This window comes from Poecilia reticulata, chromosome 17, assembly GCF_904066995.2.
Source record: "Poecilia reticulata chromosome 17, P_reticulata-male-v2, whole genome shotgun sequence".
In the NCBI taxonomy this organism is placed as follows: domain Eukaryota; kingdom Metazoa; phylum Chordata; class Actinopteri; order Cyprinodontiformes; family Poeciliidae; genus Poecilia; species Poecilia reticulata.
The window spans coordinates 70,269-94,833 of NC_088846.1; the positions used below are offsets into that span (position 1 = coordinate 70,269).

A 24,565-nucleotide genomic window follows, 5' to 3' on the forward strand; every position below is an offset into this window, starting at 1 on the left:
TGGGAAGCTATACTCTAAATAGACAGAACCATGGAACTGGTTCATGTGGCTTTTTATTTGACCCTTGTCATGCTAGACTTAGTCTTTGTTTTTCCTGACAGGAAAATCCCACTGCTACTCTGGAGGACCTGGAAAAGCCTGGAGTGGACGAGGAGCCACAGCACGTCCTCCTGCGATATGAGGATGCCTATCAGTACCAGAATATCTTTGGTCCTCTTGTAAAGCTGGAGGCTGACTATGATAAGAAACTGAAAGAGTCACAGGTTAACTGGCAATTATTCATAAAGCGTTTGGTGTATACTTGTCATACAAGCAGAAAAAATAGATTATTGTGATCAATGTAGTTTTATTATTCTCAAACAAAAAAATAGTGTAGTTTTGGGTGAAAACCCAGAGGGGGGTAATGGTTGAATGGATATCTAGCTTTTCTACATGCTTATTTTACTCAAGTTATTGTTGGCTCAGTTGAAGCATGTCCTATTATTTCTCTTCTTCAGACTCAAGAAAATATAACGATTAGATGGGACCTGGGCCTGAATAAAAAAAGGATTGCTTATTTCACCCTTCCCAAGACTGACTCTGGTAACTATCAAGTTTTTACCATCTTCTCACACACTTGTTGGGAAAGCACTGATAAATTGATAAATACATCCCAATTTGCTCAATTTTGGGAGATTGCTTGATGTGAAGCGGATCTTATCCACCGATCTCTCTCTCTCCACAAAGGACTGAAAATCAGCCACTGTCCCCTTTTGCTCAGCAGTGAGAAACTGACAGTTCGGCCCGCTGGTCACATCTGAACCTCAGTGGTTAATGGTCACCCCCCCCACTGTTGTTAACTTAGCAACACTGTCGCTATATTTTGCGAATTTTCAGACAAAAAAAATCTGTACTGGCCAAAATCAGAATTAGCAGGTCAGGTTTTTTTTAAAGATTGGTGATTGGCCAGAAACTGCAATCGGTACAACCCTAATATTTGTTCATGTTGCAGCAGGAATTATGCTCTGAACTTTTCTCTTGGCTAATTTCTAACATCTATTTTCTGTTTGTTTTTTTTTTTAGATATGCGACTAATGCAGGGTGATGAAATCTGCCTCAGATATAAAGGAGACCTGGCCCCTCCATGGAAAGGCATTGGACATGTCATCAAAGTTCCTGACAGTATCCTTCTGACTGTTAACAGGCACACAGCTGTTCACAAGTGTTCTGGTCAGATAATTATAAGGCAGAGTGGGCAGAACAGGGTTGGGGTGAAACAAGGAGGCATAGCACAATCTAGTGGCAGCTCTGGCAAACTACTTAAACTAAGCTAGACTGTTATCCATAATCTCACTCGCGTCATATTGGTTGTGTATTGTATATTTACACACTAACAATATAAACAAACTATATCACGTTATCTTTAGAGCATCCTTCCAACATTTCTAAATAACAAATAGAAATGCTATAATTAATAAATTATCCATCCAATGAATTAAAATTATGTTTTAGCCAGAAACCACTTTACACTACTACAATTCTTTAAAAGGTATTCACATCCTCCACAGACTTCAATATATTTTATTGGGATTTTGTTTTTATATACGTTAGTTTAATTCTGGGAGACGTGGAGGAGTCCTTAACATTTAACCCAAGACTACGGCGATGAGATTGCCATTGAGCTTCGGAGTAGTGCTGGAGCTCCAGTGGAAATCCCTCATAACTTCCAGGTGGACTTTGTGTGGAAGTCCACCTCCTTTGACAGGTATTCAACCACAGCCGAACAACCTTGTTTGCACCTGTTATGATGAAGAGAAGCGGTATAGTAGCTGCCTTTTTGTGCTTTTATTCTGAAGGATGCAGAGCGCCCTGAAAACTTTTGCTGTGGATGAGACTTCAGTTTCTGGCTACATCTATCACAAGTTGCTGGGACACGAGGTGGAGGACGTGCTCATTAAGTGCCAGCTGCCTAAACGGTTCACTGCTCAAGGCCTGCCTGACCTCAACCACTCTCAGGTGACCTTGAGAGATTCAATACTAACAGCATAATGATCATTGCTGTTTGCTGCCTGGTGCTTTTACTAACTGGGTTTAATGAAAATGATTTGTTGTGACACAGGTCTATGCTGTGAAGACGGTGTTGCAGCGACCCCTCAGTCTGATCCAGGGCCCCCCTGGCACAGGGAAGACGGTCACCTCAGCTACCATAGTGTACCATTTGGCTAGGCAGGGAAACGGGTAAGGAACTACAACAGTTTAATTACTGGACTTACAAAAAATCAGAAATCCTCTATTTTCAACTGGGTGTTTTAAACTGGGGTATCCTTCAAGACTCGCATTAATTTGATCCTAAATGAAGAAAAAAAAAATTGGCAAGATATAGTTGTGCTCATAAGTTTTACCCTGTCAGAATTCTTGATATTTTTTGTGGTCATTATCCAAAGAATATAAATAAAAGAAAATCTCTTCACACATTATTTATGGTGGTTAAATAAATTTGCCAAACTGTTTTAACCTTTTTGAAATAATGGCAACAGAAACTTCCCAAATGACTGATCAAAAGTTTACATACCCCAGTCCTTACTGTGGATGAGGCTTTTTATTTTCTCTGATGTTGAAAATGACTGATCTACAGTATTTGGCAGCAAGCTGCATTTCTTAATACTAACTGAGACAGTTTTCATGTTGCCATTGTGGTGTTCTTCCAGACCAGTGCTGGTGTGTGCTCCTAGTAACATTGCTGTTGATCAGCTGACTGAGAAGATTCACCAGACGGGGCTGAAGGTAGTGAGACTTTGTGCCAAAAGCAGGGAAGCTATTGATTCTCCGGTGTCTTTCCTGGCTCTGCACAACCAGACCCGGAACATGGAAAGGTAACACACAAGGGACGGTGTGTGTAGTCACTGTTTTCATGTTAAGTGATTAGAGATGAGGCTTTTCCCTACACATTTTCTGTTTTGTTTTTTTTGCTAATGTATTGAAATGTACAAGAGTAAAAATGTGCTTTGAGATTTATTGAGGTAATAGTTTTAAATTAAGTTGAAAATGGAGAAATTACAAAATTCCCACCATTTATGCTTTCCAAGCATTGGTCTGCACATTTTCAGATTTGTTTGGTAAAGTTCAAAGAGAACAGAACATATCATTGTGAATTCTGTTGGTGGAATACGTTTACCAGGCACAGCCAATGAAAATCTGATAAGCTGATTTAAATTTCTGGCTGACTGATTAATCAGTGAATGTTTATAAGCAATCTGGTGTTTGTGTTTTTACCAGCAAAATTAGGACGTATAAATAAACGTTACCTTTTATCTGGGGTAACTTTCAATGTACAAAGTGGCAAATCAACAATTTGCTACAGTTTCACTTTCAAATTTTACAAAAAAATAAAATTTAAAAAAAATTATATGCATATATATATACACACACACTGCTAAAAAAATAAAGGGAAGACTCAAATAACACATCCTAGATCTGAATGAATGAAATATTGTCATTGAATACTTTGTTCTGTACAAAGTTGAATGTGCTGACAACAAAATCATACAAAAATCATCAATGGAAATCAAATTTATTAAACAATGGAGGCCTGGATTTGGAGCCACACACAAAATTAAAGTGAAAAAACACACTACAGGCTGATCCAACTTTAATGTCCTTAAAACAAGTCAAAATGAGGCTCAGTATTGTGTGTGGCCTCCACGTGCCTGTATGACCTCCCTACAACGCCTGGGCATGCTCCTGATGAGGTGGCGGATGGTCTCCTGAGGGATCTCCTCCCAGACCTGGACTAAAGCATCCGCCAACTCCTGGACAGTCTGTGGTGCAACGTGACGTTGGTGGATGGAGCGAGACATGATGTCCCAGATGTGCTCAATCGGATTCAGGTCTGGGGAACGGGCGGGCCGGTCCATAGCTTCAATGCCTTCATCTTGCAGGAACTGCTGACACACTCCAGCCACATGAGGTCTAGCATTGTCCTGCATTAGGAGGAACCCAGGGCCAACCGCACCAGCATATGGTCTCACAAGGGGTCTGAGGATCTCATCTCGGTACCTAATGGCAGTCAGGCTACCTCTGGTGAGCACATGGAGGGCTGTGCGGCCCTCCAAAGAAATGCCACCCCACACCATTACTGACCCACTGCCAAACCGCTCATGCTGAAGGATGTTGCAGGCAGCAGACCGCTCTCCACGGCGTCTCCAGACTCTGTCACATCTGTCACGTGCTCAGTGTGAACCTGCTTTCATCTGTGAAGAGCACAAGGCACCAGTGGCGAATTTGCCAATCCTGGTGTTCTCTGGCAAATGCCAAGCGTCCAGCACGGTGTTGGGCTGTGAGCACATCCCCCATCTGTGGACGTCGGGCCCTCATACCATCCTCATGGAGTCGGTTTCTAACCGTTTGTGCAGACACATGCACATTTGTGGCCTGCTGGAGGTCATTTTGCAGGGCTCTGGCAGTGCTCCTCCTGTTCCTTCTTGCACTAAGACGGAGGTAGCAGTTCTGCTGCTGGGTTGTTGCCCTCCTACGGCCTCTTCCACATCTCCTGGTGTACTGGCCTGTCTCCTGGTAGCGCCTCTGGACACTACGCTGACAGACACAGCAAACCTTCTTGCCACAGCTCGCATTGATGTGCCATCCTGGATGAGCTGCACTACCTGAGCCACTTGTGTGGGTTGTAGAGTCCGTCTCATGCTACCACGAGTGTGAAAGCACCACCAACATTCAAAACTGACCAAAACATCAGCCAGACAGCATAGGTACTGAGAAGTGGTCTGTGGTCCCCACCTGCAGAACCACTCCTTTATTGAGTGTGTCTTGCTAATTGCCAATAATTTCCATCTGTTGTCTATTCCATTTGCACAACAGCAGGGGAAACTGATTGTCAATCAGTGTTGCTTCCTAAGTGGACAGTTTGATTTCACAGAAGTTTGATTTACTTGGAGTTACATTGTGTTGTTTAAGTGTTCCCTTTTATTTTTTTGAGCAGTGTATATAATTTTTTACATATTTGTTAAAACTATCTTTAAGCTGTTCTTCCACTGGCACGTTGTGCCCTAACCGGTTAATGTGCGGTTCAGTTCTACCGCAGGTAGTGAGCTTTTCCACTCTGTTCCCTGCTGGTTCTGCTGGACTAAAATAAACCAAGATATTCAATTTTGCCGTGTAGAAATTCATTGCTGGCCCAAATATTATAAATACTCAAATCAGCTGATTATTTTGCTACACAATACATTCCTTTCTAGCACTTTATTTTTTAAAATGTGCATTCTTTTGGATTTGGATAATGCAGTCAAAAGATGTTATCCAGTTGCCACACATTAACTTTATTATAAGTTCATGCATCAAGAGCATCCAGCTCGGAGGTTCATACAGAGAAGGTATGAACTGCCTTCTCCGTATGAACCTGCCCAAACGGCTGGATGCTCTGCACGCACTGTAACTTATAACTCATATGGCTATGCTAACTTGCTTAGCATTCATAGCGAATGAAGAAGCTGTAATGTAACAGTGGGAAAGATGGAGTGTGTGAGTCGTACATGAAGTTGATTGACGGTGCCAAGACTCTCCTCCTCGCTCTGATTGGGCATTTCTGATGCCCAATCAGAGCCGTGTATTTGTTGAGAAGGCAGCAGGTTCATACGTAGAAGATGGAGGAGCTCAATTTCTTTTCACAAATTAAAAAAAAAAAGTAAAAGAAAAACATTGTTTTAATAAGAGTCACATGCTGTAAACATGGTAGTGATGCAAGTAATTCCAGATCATTCTGGTTCATACTGAGAACAGAACCTCATGGCTGTAGTTTCTGTGGTTGATGTGGGCAGCATGCCGGAGCTGCAGAAACTCCAGCAGCTGAAGGATGAGACCGGAGAGCTGTCGTCCTCTGACGAGAAGCGCTACAGAGCTCTGAGACGCACTGCTGAGCGGGAGCTGCTCATGGTACGACTGGCTGAGTGTGAGACACTGAGTAACCTGATGAGAGTAAGGAGCTGATGCAGCAAAGCTTACCCAAATGAAACCTGGGTTCTTCTGGGTTTCTCCTCCACCCAGAATGCCGATGTGATCTGCTGCACATGTGTTGGAGCAGGAGATCCACGTCTGGCTAAAATGCAGTTCCGATCTATCTTGATTGATGAAAGCACTCAGGCCACAGAACCAGAGTGCATGGTGCCGGTTGTCCTTGGGACCAAACAGGTAAGCGTGAAGAAACCAACAGAAATGACAGCAGGAGTATTATTGCTGTTTTCTTCCTGCTGTTTTTAGACCCACAACTGAACTTGCTTGATTGAACCTTCTTTATCGTCGTTGTGTTCTCTTTCTGTAGCTGATTCTGGTGGGGGATCACTGCCAGCTAGGACCTGTGGTGATGTGTAAGAAGGCAGCAAAAGCAGGCCTGTCCCAGTCTCTGTTTGAGCGCCTTGTGGTTCTGGGCATCAGGCCTATCCGTCTGCAGGTCCAGTACCGCATGCACCCGGCCCTCAGCGCGTTCCCCTCCAACATCTTCTATGAGGGCTCCTTGCAGAATGGAGTTACTGCTGGTAAATTCATGTTAGTTTGTTGTAACTGACAGTCCATCAAACTATCAGTTTGACTGACTATCAAATGATAGTTTGGTGACCAAACCTTTTCTTCTTGGGGCCAAAATCATCAAGCTGAAAGGTCTTTCAGGGGACACATTGTTGTAGGTTTAACTATAAATTTCTTGTGACCCATGCCTAATGCAGAAACTTTGAATTTATATCCATTGGACAACTAAAGTGATCTGGATGAGGAAATTAATTATTTAGGACTTACTTTGGGCTGAGCAGTCTTAATTCAAGGCCAATCTGACCTGTACATTTAGAAAGAATTCGATGAAAGACGTGGGGTGTGTTCCTGTTTTTCTTTGCTCCATCTACAGCTGATCGGGTGAAAAAAGGCTTTGATTTCCAGTGGCCACAGCCAGACAAGCCCATGTTCTTCTATGTCACCCAAGGCCAAGAGGAGATAGCAAGCTCTGGAACATCCTATCTGAACAGGTTTGCATTTGGTTTCACTTTGTTAAAAAGCTTTAGAGATTTATCTTGCAGTTTTTGTTGGACAACATATGTATGAAGATGATAGACATACTAGAAATTTATTTAAGTATCATATAAAATACGGGTGGGACTTCAGTGCATTTTTTGCATAGATTTTAATGCAATTTTTTTTTCTATTTTTTTTTACATAAAGTCCTGGTACGGTACACCCATAAGTCTGATGCACAAGCAACAGCCACCATCAGCGATGGACGACGAACTCACTTCTCTTAATCTCACTGTGGTTAATTTCTGGTTCAATAAACAATCTGATTAGATGCTGAAAAAAATTATTGTTAAACATCTTTGTTGTTGAGCTCATGTCTATTCAATAATTTAGCAGCAAAAATATTTTTTAAATTGAAAGTGTTTAGTCTGTCAATACAGGATTTTCAATTAAAGTATAATTTAACTTAAACACATTAAAAACATTTTTACTTGTTTCTGAGCTCATTCAGTAATTTAGCAACAAAAAGGGTTCTTGAATGATGTTTTTGTTGATGTATGGTTTTTGATTAAAATGTGATAAATTTTTATTTATTACATACCTTCATATTAACTTGATTTAAAGATGTTCAAGTCCCACCACTGGAGTGAAGTTATGCTTGTTGATGCTTCAACAAGATGACTTTTGCCAGTTTAGTCTGGTGTTGTTTTCTATGTAATATAAATATATAGTGCTAGTAAGTCATTGTGTTAATTTATTTGCACATGTATTAAGTTATGAAACCTAAAGAAAACATCGTTAGTTATGTCTAAAAATATAAAAATAGCCCCCAATTGAGGAATGAGGATCTACAAAGGAAGATGCTAGGAGCTAGACAGAGCTGCTTCAGCCACCAACGCTCCAGATTATAGAATAACTGCCATTAGACAGAAATGGAGCTGGATCACAATTACCTGTATTGTTGGTGAGAATGTTTTTGGACTGCTTCAAAAAATTAATGGGTGAAATAATGAAATTATTTTAAGATGTTTGTGATGTCTTTGTAGAACTGAGGCTGCCAATGTGGAGAAAATAACCACAAGGTTACTGAAGGCTGGGGCTAAACCTGACCAGATCGGCATCATCACTCCCTATGAAGGACAGCGGTCCTACCTGGTCCAGTACATGCAGTTCAGTGGCTCCCTCCATACCAAGCTCTATCAGGTCAGCTCAGCTGGGTTTCCACTTCAGAATTCTGGAATTGGCTTTTATTATTTTTCAGGACTGGATAAGCATGGGCACAAGAAAATGATGTATGGGATAAAAGCAAAAACATTTGCACTTCCTTTGTTCGTTCGTTCGTTCATACGTTCCTAGATAAACGACCAAGTTTGAATTACCACTGTTTGCTCCCTGAGTCAGCAGAAATGTCAGTCAGCTGAGTTGGTAAACTGCTGTTTCATAACAGGAAGTGGAAATCGCCAGTGTGGATGCCTTCCAAGGCAGAGAGAAAGATTTCATCATCCTTTCCTGTGTGAGAGCCAATGAGCACCAGGGCATTGGCTTCCTCAATGACCCCAGACGTCTCAACGTGGCGCTCACCAGGGCCCGGTACAGCACCACCACTTCACACTGAACACTGGAATTTTGACCTTCTTCACAATAATACTAGTAGCTTCATGTCATCATCCTGTCCTGTATGTGGTGTAGCTAACATGCTGTTTATTACCATGTCCTCCATTGTGATGCAGATACGGAGTGATCATTGTGGGGAATCCGAAGGCCCTGTCCAAGCAGCCTCTGTGGAACCACCTGCTCAACTATTACAAGGAGCAGAAGGTTCTTGTAGAAGGCCCATTAAACAACCTGAGAGAGAGCCTCATGCAGTTCAACAAGCCACGGAAGCTGGTCAACGCCATCAACCCAGTGAGTTAAATGTGTGTTCATGGCATTCAGGCTTCCTCACTGGATAGGGCTTTTATAACTGGGAGCAAATGTGAGATGTAGACAGTGGACATGTTGTTTGTTCCCAGGGTGGCCGCTTCATGAGCACAGCCATGTATGATGCCAGGGAGGCGCTGATTCCTGGCTCTGTTTATGACCGCAGCAGCAACGGTAAGAACTTCTTCCTGCAGAACACATACCTTCATTGTCAATGGAATGTTCAAGTTGTTGGTACTTTTGTTGATACTTGGATATTAATTGTCCAGGCTCTGTGGCAGATATAGAATTTTATTTACATATTAAAGATTTCGATGATTAGACATTCCATTTCAGAACATTCTCCACCAGAAAACCTGATCTTGCATGTTTTTAATTGAAAGATGGTTTACCTCAGATCACCTGCTGCATATAAGCTCACAAGGAGCTTGGATGTATCGAAGGCTGAACCAGAATAAACTGAATGCAAAACTTTGAGTCCGTCTTCATCTGACGATAAAACCAGTGGACATGTTGACTTCGGTTTGAAGTCAGGAGATAGCCAAGATATTCCACATATCCATGCTACAACTTGTGACTCATTTCATCAGAACGTGTATCCGTTGGTGAAACAAGATTTTATTTCCTCTTGACACGTTTCAAATCTTTGTAATGAAGTATGCAGACAGCCATGTTTTTCAAATTCAGTTAAAAAATTCTAATTCAAAAATACTGGTAACACTTTATTTGAAGGGGGGTGAATAAGACTGACATGACACTGTCATAAACATGAATAAGTCTTTATGAATATTTGACTGTTGTCATAAAGCGTCATTCGGTAAATCATGACACTTAATACAAAGTTGACGTTATTGAAAATGTCTTTATGACAACGTGACATTTCCCAAGTGGTGGGGGAGGAAGCCGGTCAGACCTGGCCGGCCCAAACGTGTAGTGAGGGTCTGCTGGGAACATCTGATGGAGTCCCCTGTGAGACAGAGCTTTAACTTCCATCTCTGGGAAAACTTCGAATACGTTCCGGGGGAGGTTGGGGACATTGAGTCTGAGTGGACCATGTTCCGTGCCTCCATTGCCGAGGTGGCTTATCGGAGCTGCGGCCGCAAGGTTGTTGGTGCCTGTCGCGGCAGCAACCCTCAAACCCGTTGGTGGACACCTTCGGTGAGGGATGCTGTCAAGCTGAAGGAGTCATATCGGGCCTTTTTGGCCTGTGGGACTCCAGAAGCAGCTCATGAGTACCAGCGGGCGAAGTGGCATGCGGCTCAGGTGGTCGTTGAGGCAAAAACTCAGGCGTGGGAGGAGTTTGGAGAGGCCATGGAGAAAGACTTCCGTACGGCTTCGAGGCGATTCTGGTCCACCATTCAGCATCTCAGGAGGGGAAAGCAGTGCAGCACCAACACTGTTTATGGTGCTGCTGACCTCAACTCAGGACGTTGTGGGCCGGTGGGCGGAATACTTCGAAGACCTCCTCAATCCCACCAACATGCCTTCTGTTGAGGAAGCTGAGCCTGGGGACTCTGGGTTGGGCTCTCCAGTCTCTGGGGACGAGGTCGCCGAGGTGGTCAAAAAGCTCCTCTGTGGCAGGGCCCTGGAGGTGGATTAGATCTGCCCGGAGTTCCTTAAGGCTCTGGATGTTGTAGGGTTGTGTTGGCTCACGCAACTCTGCAATATCGCATGGACATCGGGGGCAGTTCCCCTGGATTGGCAGACTGGGGTGGTGGTCCCCCTGTTTAAAAAGGGGGACCGGGAGAGACTTCCGGGTCAGCGCTGCAACAAGATGGCCACGTAGAAACAGGCTCCTCCATGTCGGTATTTAAAATATCCCCCTTGTTTAACTCAGATATTTACCAAAACTTCAGTCTAAACCACTTAAAGGGGGAAGATGCCGAAAATTAACAAGACCGAAAAGAAAACGTCTAAAACACAATATACTGGCGAACAGTCGGGAGACGGTAGTGAGGATGAGGCTAATGCTACCACGAGGAATGCTAGCGTTAACTTACAACAACATGTGTTACTGGAGAGTATCAAGACGCTTTCTAAAGACTTAAAAGAGTTTAAAAACGAGATGAAGCAAGACATGGAAGAACTCAAAGAAGATGTAAATGCAACAATGAAGGAAGATTTCAACAGATTCAGGGAGGAAATGATGTGCGAGCTGCAGAACCAGAAGGGCAGTATCATCGAGGCTGACCTGAATAGGTGACCTGGAGGCTGTGTGCTTGGAAATGAAAGACGAGCTGGTTGAGACATTAGAAAGGAACAGAGCTATGAACGACAAACTTGTGGATTTGGAGAGCTGAAGCCGGAGAAATAATCTTCGTATCTCTGGAGTTCCAGAAGGTAAAGAAGGTAGATCGGTTTCCAAGTTTGTCACCGATCTGCTGATCAAGCAGCTGAAGTGAACTACGGATTCAGCGGGCACACCGAGCTCTGACACCCAGACCGCCTCCCAACGCGGCCCCGAGATCTATAATTGTGAATTTCTTCCAACTCGACACAAAAGAAATGGTTCTAAGGAAAGCCTGGGAACAGAAGGTGGAGCTGTGGAAGGCAAGCGCCTTTATTTTGATGATGATTACGCTTCAGAGGTCATAGAAAAATGTAAAGCATACGGCCCATTAAAGGCAGCCCTGAAGCAGAAAGATGTCAGATTTCAGACGCCGTTCACAAAGATGAGAATCTTCTGGGACTCTGGAGTGCGGACCTATGAGAAAGCAGACAAAGCAGCGTCAGACATGATCAAGAGAGGCTTCGGCTTGACTTGGATACCAAGAGAGAACAAGTTAAAAGTGACCAAGGAGAGGCTGGACTCGATGCTACTCGATTTCAGCTTTGATTGTTTTGGAGTTCAACAAGCCTACATTTAATCGCCATGCTGTTTTGCGTTTTCCGGAGGATAAATTTAGTTTTAATGTTAGTGAAGAATGGTCAGATATACTTGTTTCTTCTATTTTAAACTTACATAGAAGAGAATGATGATGGACAGGTTAATCCGGTGATATTATGGGATGCATTCAAGGCAGTATTAAGAGGAAAATTGATCTCAAAAACTGCGGCCTTTAAGAAATCCAGAATGGATGCCTATGAAAAAGAGCTCAACTAACAGATCTAGAAAAACATAAATTAACTCAAAATCCCAACTTGTTTATAAAAATGAAATGACTAAGAAACAACATTGATAAAATGCTTACATATGAAATTGAAAAGAAATCAAAGTTTATTACACAATCATATCGTGAGGTGGGATCTAAAGGAACGAAACTGTTGGCAAAGAAACTGAAAAAGCGTCAGAGAAATATTTATAAATTAAAGAATGAAGAAACAAATCAAATAATACATGACCCAGCAACTATTGAGGACAGGTTTAGGACATACTACCAGAGATTATACAGTCAACCTCCCTCCGCTAAAGATGAACAGATAGAAACCTTCTTGGAGTCACTGGACCTGCCCTGAATTGGAGAAACTCAAAACAAACTTCTCACTTCCCATATAACAAGAATAGAAATACAAAAGGCAATTAATAGGTTAAAAAACGGTAAAACACCAGGAAGTGATGGACTGCCATCTGAGTGGTACAAATCCTTTAGTGAAGATTTTCTAACATTACTAGAAAAATCATTTAATTATACATTGGAACATGCAGTGCTGCCGCCATCTTGGAGAGAAGCAATTATATCAGTCATTCCAAAAAAAAGGAAGAGTGAAACATGCTCTGATTATAGACCTATATCTATTCTAAACATGGACTATAAAATTTATACCTCGATTTGAGCAATTCATTGGAGATATCATAGATGAGGACCAGACAGGGTTTATTAAAGGTCGCCAAACGCGAGATAACATCAGGAGGGCACTTCACATAATAGATCATATTCAAAATAAAAACAGCTATCTTAATTTGATGCAGAGAAAGCTTTTGACAGCGTAGGCTGGAACTTCTTATATAAAGCACTTGAAAAATTTGGTTTTAATGAAAAAGCTGTACAGTGTGTGAGGACTTTATACCAATCACCAGTGGCCAGAATCAAGATTAATGGAAATCTAACTGACAATATAAAACTAGAACGTTCTACACGTCAGGGTTGCTGTTTATCACCAACTTTATTTGCAATTTATATTGAACCACTCGCACAACATATAAGACAATAAGGATCTTAAGGGTATTGATATACATAATGAGTCCCATACAATAGGTTTGTTTGCAGATGATGTAATTTGCTATTTATCAGACCCTGAAAACTCGCTGCCTTGTCTAATCAACCAGTTAGAGATATTTGGCTTTATTCAGGATACAAATTAAATTTGAAAAGACACAGGTTTTGACATTTGGTTATACTCCATCTGAAAGATACGGAAAATATAACTTAAATTGGAGCTCTAATATGACATACCTAGGAGTACAATTAACGAAAACATAGGTGGTCTATATAAAGCTAACTTTACTAAAGTGGACCAAGAAATTGGGACATCCCACCTCCTAACACTTAACTTCAGCTCCAGAATTGAAGCGATAAAAATGAACACGTCACCAATGTTATTGTACCTCTTCTTGGCATTACCTATAGAAATCCCGGATAGACTGTTTAAAACATGGAACCAGATTATTACTAGATTCATATGGAACGCTAAAAAACCCAGAATAAAATTTGAAACTTTACAAATACCAAAAGAGAAAGGAGGTATGGCATTACCCGACTTTAGAAAATATTACCACGCTGCCCAAATAGCTCCCATAATAAATATAAGCGCCAAAAATTATGAAGCGAAATGGAAAAATATTGAACAAAAAGTCAATGGAAGAGAATTGCGAAGTATTATTGGAGATATTGAGACCATTAAGAATATACTTAAGAATGTTAATGCTATTACTAGGTTTTCACTGGGTAAATGGTTATATATAATCCGAAAATACAAATTAGAGAAACAATTATGTTTGATCCAGTGGCCAGCCTACAATAAATATTTTATTCAGGACCCACAATTTAAACAATGGCTAGAAAGAGACTTAACAGCATTATGCGTTGTCCTTAAAGATGGACACTTTAAAAGTTTCCATGAACTACAGCAAGAGTTTGCTCTAAGAACTCAAGATCATTTTAGATACTTACAATTAAGGGACTTTTATAACAAAGAAATAAAACAAAAATAGACCCAAATGAAAATGGGATTGTCAAAATGCTGATAGAGACCTATAAGGGTAAAAAACATAGAATAGTGTCTTTACTCTATAAATATTTGTTAGAAAATAGAGGCACTAATACATTGAATATTAAAACAAAATGGGAAAGGAATTTGGTATTCAGCTAACTGAAGATGGCTGGCTGAATATTTGGAAGACTCAAATTACAACATCCTCTTCCAGAATTTGGAGAGAACATTGTTGGAAAAATATAATTAGATTTTTTAAAACCCAAATTACTAGTAAATTCAAATCTAGAGCCATGTTGGAGAGATTGTGGAGCACTTAATGTTAATCACGCATATTTTCTGGCTTTGCCCTAGAATTACACATTTCTGGAACGAAATACACAATAAGATTGTAACAATATTGGGTTACTCAATACCTAAGTCCGGTCTGGTTTTATATCTTGGTCTTTTGGACAATAGTGTACTTAATGACTGTTATTTGTTAAAAATTCTGTTGGTGGCTGCCAAAAAGGTCATAACGAGAAAGTGGTGCAAATCTGAACCTCCTACTACAAAGGAGTGAATACAGACTGAACTCATTGAGATTCTAACACATAGACTGAGGACACAGGAACAGCAATGTCTGGACAAATGGGAAAAATGGTCAAACTTCACATCGAGACGGGACTAATTTTGGATATGAATGGTCCCCTTATGTTTTTGTTTTGTGTTACTAAAATAAGAGTCTCCCCTTGGTATGTGATTTTTGTTTCTATTCTGTATTTGTCTTTTATATTTTTATGTATTGTTTGATCTTTCTTCTTGAGTGTACTCTAACAAAAAAAAATTTGGCATCAACAAAAAAAAAAAAGTTTAAAAAAAAAAAAAAAAAAAAAGGGGGGGACCGGAGGGTGTGCTCCAATTACAGGGGGGTCACACTCTTAAGCCTCCCTGGTAAGGTCTATTCAGGGGTCCTGGAGAGGAGGGTCCGTCGGATTGTCGAACCTCGGATTCAGGAAGAGCAGAGTGGTTTTCGTCCTGGTCGTGGAACACTGGATCAGGTCTACACCCTCAGCAGGGTCCTGGAGGGGTTCATGGGAGTTTGCCCAATTCCCATGAACATGTGTTTTGTGTCTACAAAACACATGTAGAAACAAGTCTACATGCGTTTTGTGGACTTGGAGAAGGCATTCGACCGTGTCCCTTGGGGGGCCCTGTGAGGGGTTCTCCGGGAGTATGGGGTACCGGGCCCTTTGATACGGGCTGTCAGGTCCCTGTATGACCGGTGTCAGAGTCTGGTCTGCATTGCCGGCAGTAAGTCGGGCTCGTTTCCAGTGAGAGTTGGACTCCACCAAGGCTGCCCTTTGTCACCGATTCTATTCATTACCTTCATGGACAGAATTTCTAGGCGCAGCCGAGGTGTTGAGGGGATCCGTTTTGGTGGCCTTAGGATCACATCTCTGCTTTTTGCAGATTATGTGGTCCTGTTGGCTTCATCAGATCATGATCTTCAGCTCTCACTGGAGCGGTTCTCGGCCGAGTGTGAAGCGGCCGGGATGAGGCTCAGTACCTCCAAATCCGAGGCCATGGTCTTGAGCCGGAAAAGGGTAGAGTGCCTTCTCCGGGTCGGGGGGGTCGTCCTGCCTCAAGTGAAGGAGTTTAAGTATCTGGGGATCTTGTTCATGAATGAGGGAAGAAGGGAGCGGGAGATCGACAGGCGGATTGGGGCAGCGTCTGCCGTGAAGCGGGCGCTGTACCGGTCCGTCGTGGTGAAGAGAGCTCGGTCATCCAGGAGGGACTCAGAGTAGAGCCGCTGCTCCTCCACGTCGAGAGGAGCCAGTTGAGGTGGCTCAGGCATCTGGTCAGGATGGCTCCTGGACGCCTCCCTGGTGAGGTGTTCCAGGCACGTCCCACCGGGAGGAGGACTCGGGGAAGACCCAGGACACGCTGGAGGGACTATGTCTCTCGGCTGGCCTGGGAACGCCTTGGGATTCCCCCGGAGGAGCTGGAAGAAGTGGCTGGGGAGAGGGAAGTCTGGGCCTCCCTTCTGAAGCTGCTGCCCCCGCGACCTGACCCTGGATAAGCGGAAAAAAATGGATGGATGGATGGATGGACATTTCCCAAGACAACGTCGTTGTCATGACAACTTGACCCTAAGCTAACCCTAAGCAAGATATTATAACTTGTTATAGTTATGATATTCATGACAAGTTATAATAGTTATAACAGGTGAATTTTAAAATGTCATCCTTATAAGAATAATTTCTTGCTTAATGTCAAGTTGTCATGACAATGACGTCTTGGGTAATATCACGTTGTCATAACGAAGAGATTTTCAATAATGTCAACTTTGTATTAAGTGTCATAATTTACTGAATGACGCTTTATGAAAACATTCATAAATATTCATGAAGACTTAATGTTCATGACGGGTGTTTGGGACAGTGCCACGTCAGTCTTACTCACCCCCCTTCAAATAAAGTGTTGCCAAAATACTTTATTGATCCAAAAGGGAAAATAAATGTTGACACTTATTAATTCAAATTCTTGAAAGAGTTGTTGTATATGGTGATGGTTTTTGGCAGGAAATATCTCCTGTAGCGGTTTGCGTTATAGCAAATTTGAAGAAGCCTCTGACTGAAGACACTGTTTTCCAAAAACGGTCTCATGAAGAGGGTTAGGTTTGTTCATAATTTTCTTGATCTTATGAAGAATATTTCTTTGCATCATCATTTCCAGATTTTTCAAAGTCGTCCCCAGAGGAGAACCAGCCTTCTTTATTGGGTTGTTGAGACTTTTGAGGTCCCTGGTTTTGATGCTGCTGATCCAACAGAAAATGGCAAAAGAAGTGATGCTGAGACTCGTAGACCTTCAGCAATTTGCTGCAAACCTTGAAGGATCTTGTATTCCTCAAAAAGTTCAGTCTGCTCTGATAATGTAAACAGCTTCACTGTTGCGTCTCCGGTCCAGATAAACATCGAGGTATTTATATCCCTCCACCACCTCCAATTCTTCTCCCATGATGGAAATAGGGTTTGACCTTTGACCCGTTTCTCCTTAAATCTGCAATTAACTCATTTGTTTTGTTTACATTGAAGATGAGATGATTTCCTCCATGATACAAAGCATTCCTCCAGGTCTCTGTACTCTGCTTCTTGTCCATCTGATTCACCCGATAACTGCAGAGTCATCAGAATATTTCTGTAGATGACAGAAGTCAGACTTTTGCTTGAAGTGTAGAAAGTGAAAAGGAATGGAGAGAGTACAGTGCCCCGTGGTGCTCCTGGTTAGACACACAGTCATTCAGTCTCTCAAACTGCTCTGTTTGTCAGATAGTTAGGTCCAGATGATTGTTGAGCTCTGACTTCTGCCTCTGAGTTGATGAAAGCTAAGTGTTGGCAGCCTAATGTCCAATTTTCAAGTTTGGCCCTGGGGATTTTATTGAGTGATAATGCCCGGGTTTTCATTGTTTTTGGGGGATCAATGAGCATCCTTAAAATGAATGGTGCGATGCCTGGAGTACGGCAGCCTTTCTCCTCCCGGAGCTGCTGGTTGAAAGCGAAAGGTGGAAAGAGCGCTGCCGGAGTATTTATACAGGTGAGCGGCGGGCGGCTGAGTAGTTGATGGTTACAGTGTAAGTGTAGCTTTATGTACGAACTGCACAATAAATTTCATATCATCCCAGTCTGAACAAACGATCATCATGGCGGTACATGGCTGGTCAATGAGTTTCTGAGTGTGACGAAAGATGGTGCCGTAAATATCCCGTATTGCTTCCTCCCCCGTTCTTGCGTTCGACCTCTGATCTACCGGTCATCTTTCTTTCCCGTACTTGCGTTCGTCTGTCCCCTGGTCTATTTCCTCCTCTTTACCCCCATCTTACGTTCTTTCTTTCACCTGCCTCCCACCCAAAGCTCCCCACTCCAGGCAACATTTCCCGTATTCTCAAATCCAAAGCTTGACAGGTTTGGGGCAAAGTGAGAGTTCAGCAGCGAGGAGAACCGAGGTGCCGTGGGAGGGCAGACAGGTAAGATTGCTGTGTGGAGGGCGAGCTGACGGCTGACAATGATCCGGAGAATGAGAAGCCAGAAGGCTTCGGGCACAAACGGGTACGTACTGCTTTGTCATGAAGGAATCCACAGAGAACAAAGGACCAGGAAGGGAGTGCTCGAGGAAGTCAACCGATTGGTAATGCTAATGGCGTTGTGAGGAAGCGGACAGGGGGTTCGCAGGAGTTGGCATAAACCCTGTTCTTGAGAAACGCTGGAAAACCTCAGGCAAAACCAGGGTAAACAAACACTCGGGCAACGATGTGTCAGCTCACCATTTCTTGAATATCCACAGTGTCTGTCATCTAATGCACCACAGGTGTGTCTCCAGGTTCTCCCACGCGCTGCTCCAGGGGCTTTGCTCACAGGCAGCATCTGGTGGGGGAATGTGGAAGCAGCAGGCTTCACAAAACAAAAAACAGAAACCAAAACGGAATCCAACCTGACAATCAAACTCACTGAAGGTGAATACATAAACTAAAAGCTGGATCATTTTTTATACGTATTTCTGAGCCTGCCTCTTTATTATTAAATTGAATATAATTTCAGATTTTTGTGTAACTTTTCAGGTTAACTTGGAAAGTGAGCTATCGTTACAGGTTAATTTTCTACTGTTAGGGAAGCTCAAATATGAAAAATTAGGCTGATATTGATATCTGATGGTAACACCGGTGTTGTACCAGATTTACCAATTTTTTTTAATTTTTTTATCCGATTACTCGATTAATTGTAAGAATAATTGATAGATTACTCAATTACTAAAATATTCGTTTACACAGCCCTATATAGAATATTCACTGAACTCCGATCCAGAGCTGCACAGCATTCTGGGTGATATAAGCAGAAAAAAGGCTTTAGATGCTCAACCTCTTAGCTAAGCAATTTTGGTGACCTCAACTAACTCACTGGTTGAATAAGTTGCACAGCAGCAGTTTCAGGTTTTTGCCACTGGGCTTAAAAAAGCATGGAGAGAACTGGATAAAACACAGTAGGTCAGGCCTCCTGTTTGGCTGTATTTCAGATAAAATGAATTGATAATTATCAATATCAATTATCGATATTGACTGACATGAAATGCTTATATCGTGATAAGTTTTCTGTCACATCATCCAGCACTAAAAACACATAAATATTGTGAAGTCATTTGAAAGAAGGATAAACGCACTGTTTTCTACTACAGGCAGACCTTCCAACATGTACTTCCAGACTCATGACCAGATCGGTATGATCTGTTCCGGAATCGGTCCAATGTCGTCCATGAACATTCCTATTCCCATCAACCTTGTGATGCCTCCTATCCCTCCACCTGGTTATTTAGGACAGCTGAACGGCCCCTCTGCAGGTGAGAGGAACATTTCAGTGATGACCAACTGCATTGTTTAGATCAAATCACTTTACCTGATTCTTATGTTGAGGTCGTGGTGAAAGCATGAAGAATAAATCAGCCGGCACAAGCGGCAGTGGAACTCGAGGTGCTCGTCAAAGAAACAGTGGAGACGTGGGAATAGACGGAGTTCAGCCTGGAGGTCACATGACTGGCAGCCAGGCTAGCCAGGACCAGGGCTCCCAGCCGTTCTCCCAGGGGCCCCTCACACAAGGCTACATCAGCATGAGTCAGCCCTCCCAGATGAGCCAGCCTGGGCTCTCCCAGCCTGAACTGTCACAGGTATGTTCACCAATCCTCTATCCCACTGTGGAACATGTTGTCCCTTCTTTCTTTCCTAATCGTTTAATTGTTCTTCCTTTAGTCACCTTTAGTGTGGTTTATGCGTTTCTTGTATGCCAAGATGAAATGGCCGTCTCTGCATGTCTGCCGGCTTGGCCATTGATATGTTTTGATTTACAAGTCTATTCCTGTATTTCATCTTTAATGGATAAAGAACAAATAAAAAAACTTTCAAACACTTTAAACAAGTTATAACTTGGGGAAACAGGATTTTTATAGATACCTGCAAGTACTTTATTATCTTAATCGGGAAATTATTAGACATACAGATGAGCAGGAACCAGTGCTTACAGAAATACTAACAGCATTTTGGGCAAAATCCAAAAATGGTATTATATCATGATTATACAAGGGAGTAAAAAAACACATTCAACTTTATATGTGAAAACAAATTGGGAAAAGGAAAGCAAGATGAAAATCACAGAAGAAGAATGACAGTTACTGCATGACAGTTTGGAGATGTACCAATTTGTACTCATGGAGAGAATTTAACTGGAGATGCCTGCTTAGATTTTTTTATAACACCGAAACAGAAAATTTCTTGTACCAGGCGGGAGCCTAAATGCTGGAGGCAATGTGGAAACACAGAACCCAACCACTGGCATGTATTCTGGGATTGTACAATTGTAAGACATTATTGGATAGAAATGCACAAAAATATTGAAAATATCTTGAAAATAAGAATACCTTATAAATTCGCTATCCTTATTCTAGGTGACACAGAATCCCTACCTGACAACACAAAATATCTGTTTCAAACACTAATTACAGCTTGTAAAAAAAACTGTCACCAGGCGCTGGCTCCTCCCTTTGCCTCCCACTATATATGTATATGGGTAGTGTGTTAATGAAATCTATCAGATGGAAATATTAGCATTTTTAATGTGTTTTCAACTGAACAAGTTTATTATCTTGTGATCCAAATGAGTGTCGTATGTCAACAAGAAACTGTTCGTTGTCTTATTTTTTCATCTGTACTTATGCTGCTGCAAAAGATGGATAACTATTATACTAAAAATGTGATTTCTTTTTAGTGTTGTGGATGTTTTGGCAAAGGTGTGATTGAGGGTTGGACGGAACAATTTTAATTTTCATTATTTTATCCGGAGAAACTAATTTTCCTCAAGAAACAAGCTGCCTGTTTGAATGAATTAAAATTATATTTTAAGGTTCCCCTGTCATGAAACAAACTGAGGTTTGTTCATTTTCCTGTTTATAGGAAGAGTTTTGATGTACACATGGTTAATTCCTTCCAGCATTGAAAATTTAAACTAACCAATTGATGTACTTGTCCCATTCCAGGACAGTTACCTAGGAGATGAATTCAAGTCCCAGTTTGATGTGGCTCTGTCCCAGGACTCCACATACCAGGGGGAACGGGCCTACCAACATGGAGTGACTGGACTGTCCCAGTACTAGAATGTGAGAAGCATCTAATTCTGTCATTTCTATTAATCACAGCAAATAAGATTGTTCTTTTGTAATGACTTTTGTAATGAATTTTTATTTTGCTTTAAAATTAATTTCATTTTTCCTAACTAGCATGTTATGTGTGTTAGTGTTTCAGGGTGCTGGAACAGAGACCTGCCTGAAGCTTGGTTTGTTCGTATTTTAATCCGGGTAATAGAAAAGGAACAAACATGGATTCCCGTTTTCCACTGCTACAACCGAAGCACCGCTGTGTGAGAGACGAGGAGACCGTGAGAAACCAACCAATCACAAGAGTGAGAGCAAAATGGGAGTAGAGCTGGACGGGAGGAGAAGGAGGCTGGCATGGCATCAGGAAGCACGGCTGCACACATGTGAAGACGTACAGAAAGGAAACCGGTGTCCTCAGAGCAGCGAGGTCCGTCAACTGGTCAAGGAGTGGGACAGGTCTACATGATGGTGGACGGGTGTGAAGGGGACAGTTATGTCATTGTGTCCCTTAACCTTTGAAGTCCTCCAGGAGAGGACTTGGAATCTTGTGCCAAAAGCTGGAGAAGATCTGTCTCACACTAAACTCCTCCAACATGGGATCTTCTGGGAGGTGGAGTTAGACAAAATAAATGGAGACGTAACTCCAGGAGCAGTCGTTATGGCAACTCGTTATGGCAACTCTTTTAAACCCAACGCTTGAAACAAAGCATCTAGAAGAAATATTTGGCATTTCAGGTGGGCTCAAGTGTTTGTGCTGCAGAGTTGTGACCTTTTAAGGCTGCACACACACGGATCACCCGTTTTATTTCCTTAACTTTGAGAAATCTTACAGCAGGGTGTCCAAAGTGGGTCCTCGAGGCCCGGCATCTTGCATGTTTTAGTTCTCTCCCTGGTTTTACACACCTGCATCAAATGATGGCTCATTAGAAGGACCAAGAGGAACATTGACTTGCTGAGGAGGTTGTTACTACCACTAGGGAGAGAATAAAACATGCAGGACGCCGGCCCTCGAGGACCCACTTTGGACACACAGCTTCCTAAAGAAGTGTGTTCAGAGATGTTTGCTAGTGTACCTTGCCATGTTTCAGAGCATGTCTGCTTAAGAACAGGTGGTTATATTAGAATTGAATAAAAACACCACCAATAATTTCAGATCTTAATACCATAATACAAAAATAGGCACCATAAATGTCTTGTAAATATTTGGAAGTGTCTTTTTTTCCCCTCTGGTTGAACTTGGTAAAGCAGTTACATTTATTCTGAGCTCCTAATTATCCTTCTGCTAAACCAAATTAAGTGAACTGTACTGAGATTCCTCTCGCGCAAAAAACCATGCAGTGAGGTTTCCACAGTTAAAGCTCCTGAACAGCATGAAGACGTGTAGGGGAAAAGTGAGAACACATTTTCTTTCATGCTTTTAAACATAAACCTGACTTTAAATAAATGACAATATAAAGTCTTCTAACTCCATCTTCTACATAAACTTGATCTACATTAAAGCTGCAGAATGTAACTTTTATTTACATTTTTTTTTAGGTATTAAAACTATCACTAGTAAGGTTTTTGAAGACAACTCTAACAGTGAGGGGCAGTTCGGCAAAATTTACTCAGGTGGATGCCTTTTGTGGAATTCATCAAATCTTTGCCTTCATAATGTGTAGAATGATTTAACTGACCCATCATGTGACTGTTTAATAAAAAAGGTAAAATACTATTACCTTTTAGCTCCACAATGCCACCTCCCACCCCTTTATTATTTAGGTATTTATCTGTTCATTTCTCAATTTTATGTCATTATGGTGATTTCTGTTCATTAAGGGAAACAATTTGAGAAGTTATGAAAGTTTTGCAATATGTATGTAATGTCAATAAATGTATAATCTGACAAGAATAAAAAACTCACTAGTAATGTAACAGTATAAAATAATAAAGATGATCTCTGAAGCTCTTCTGCCAGTTCTCCAAATTCTAACCAGAAAATGCGCCACTCAGAACCAATCTGTGCCAGGAGGTCTCAGTGCTGTCAATCACTGCAGTGTAATGGCTGCTCACACCCTTACACTCTGCTAGGCTACAGCTGGTTCCCCACAACACAGCCTGCCATGAACGATCAGGCTAGTTGGCATGGGCACTGCTGGCGAATGAATGTTTTTTCAGTAATAAGTTGTTTCTCTGCTAAATGCATATTGAGCAGTGTGCACATGAGTTGATTGACAGCACTAAGACCCTCCTCCTGGCTCTTATTCATTCTTTCTGACCAGAAGCAATGCTTTTCTTTGGATGGCAATAAGAGCACTGGAGGTAGAGAAGCTCAATCTTTTATGTGTCGCATGTTAAAATGTTACAAATATGTGAAAAACATAATTTTGTAAAAGTTACATACTGCAGCTTTAATCCTGCTATAAGGGTATATTATGAAGTGCTTAAACAGTGTTGATTAAAAAAATAATCTGTTGAGATCTTTTATAGTTAAAAATGACACTTTTGATTAAATTAGCTTTTTTATTCTCTAATCCAATATTTTCCCTTTTGTGTTTTCTCAGAAATATAAGTTGACTAAAAGTTTGTCATTTCCTGGCATTAGTGAAACATACTCTTGTAAATTCATATTTCACTCCAGCTCAACTTGTGATGCAACACGTGTAATTTTTTTAACCTTTTGGCCACATGATCTTTGCACTGAAGGCTATCAGTTAGCCAACCTGATGTTTGTCCTAAATATAAGTTTAAACTCTTGCACAAGCCTAAATAATTTATGAATTCGCTGGGGGGTTATTCTACAGCAATTAACTATTATATTTTATTTACATCAGATTTAGAATGAAACCTTGTTGAGTCAAATTTACTTACTAACTCTCATAATGCATCTTTTTCATGAACAGGTAATGAATCTTTCGACCGTTTTTTGAGTTTGATCCTAAAAATCAAATGATCACACAATAACTTCCACAAATATCTGCATGTTTTAGTAGGAACAGGACATCACTCGCTTTTTTTGTTTTTAAGAATTAAACCAAACGGTTTTGCTTCTTTCAAATCTGCTAATCGTGACAAATAAAGTTTCTCTTGATTACTCTCATCATGATGCTCTAGTTTTATTGCACAAATTAGCAAATATATTTCAGGAGAAGCAGGCTGTGTGATGTCCCATATGGGCTGCCTGAGTAGCTTTTGGAGGGCGTAACTTTTCTCCTGTCCGCCGTCAAACCACCTGCGTGAAGCTGACACCCCACCCACGTCAAAAAATCCAGCAAATAGTCTGAATGGTTAGTGCTCCGTTTGTGCAGGTTTGTGCCGTTAAAATTTTCGTTTGTGCAGTTTTGGTTTCTGAGAT

The 24,565-nt window shown here is 41.6% G+C and overlaps 1 protein-coding gene across 6 annotated transcripts in view; it reads left to right on the plus strand.

Moving 5' to 3' along the window:
- The window catches only part of LOC103479258 (regulator of nonsense transcripts 1-like), a 30,494-nt gene extending 6,184 nt beyond the window's left edge, over positions 1–24,310 (plus strand). For 2 of the 6 annotated variants that reach the window (XM_008433602.3, XM_008433603.3), the window contains exons 6-24: positions 102–263; positions 498–582; positions 1,063–1,161; positions 1,636–1,744; positions 1,836–1,995; positions 2,099–2,217; positions 2,688–2,852; positions 5,808–5,922; positions 6,034–6,177; positions 6,308–6,521; positions 6,884–7,001; positions 8,034–8,190; positions 8,435–8,577; positions 8,718–8,892; positions 9,000–9,081; positions 19,267–19,428; positions 19,502–19,752; positions 21,115–21,234; positions 21,372–24,310. In XM_008433602.3, coding sequence (XP_008431824.1) covers positions 102–263; positions 498–582; positions 1,063–1,161; positions 1,636–1,744; positions 1,836–1,995; positions 2,099–2,217; positions 2,688–2,852; positions 5,808–5,922; positions 6,034–6,177; positions 6,308–6,521; positions 6,884–7,001; positions 8,034–8,190; positions 8,435–8,577; positions 8,718–8,892; positions 9,000–9,081; positions 19,267–19,428; positions 19,502–19,752; positions 21,115–21,231 — 2,577 coding nt within the window. In that variant the 3' untranslated portion in view covers positions 21,232–21,234; positions 21,372–24,310. Of the gene's footprint in view, positions 1–101; positions 264–497; positions 583–1,062; positions 1,162–1,635; positions 1,745–1,835; positions 1,996–2,098; positions 2,218–2,687; positions 2,853–5,807; positions 5,923–6,033; positions 6,178–6,307; positions 6,522–6,883; positions 7,002–8,033; positions 8,191–8,434; positions 8,578–8,717; positions 8,904–8,999; positions 9,082–16,776; positions 18,081–18,169; positions 18,523–19,266; positions 19,429–19,501; positions 19,753–21,114; positions 21,235–21,371 lie in introns of those variants that run through there. The other 4 variants (XR_014084195.1, XM_008433604.3, XM_081598041.1 and 1 more) reach the window with 4 other exon arrangements.
- Positions 24,311–24,565: the final 255 nt, after the last annotated feature.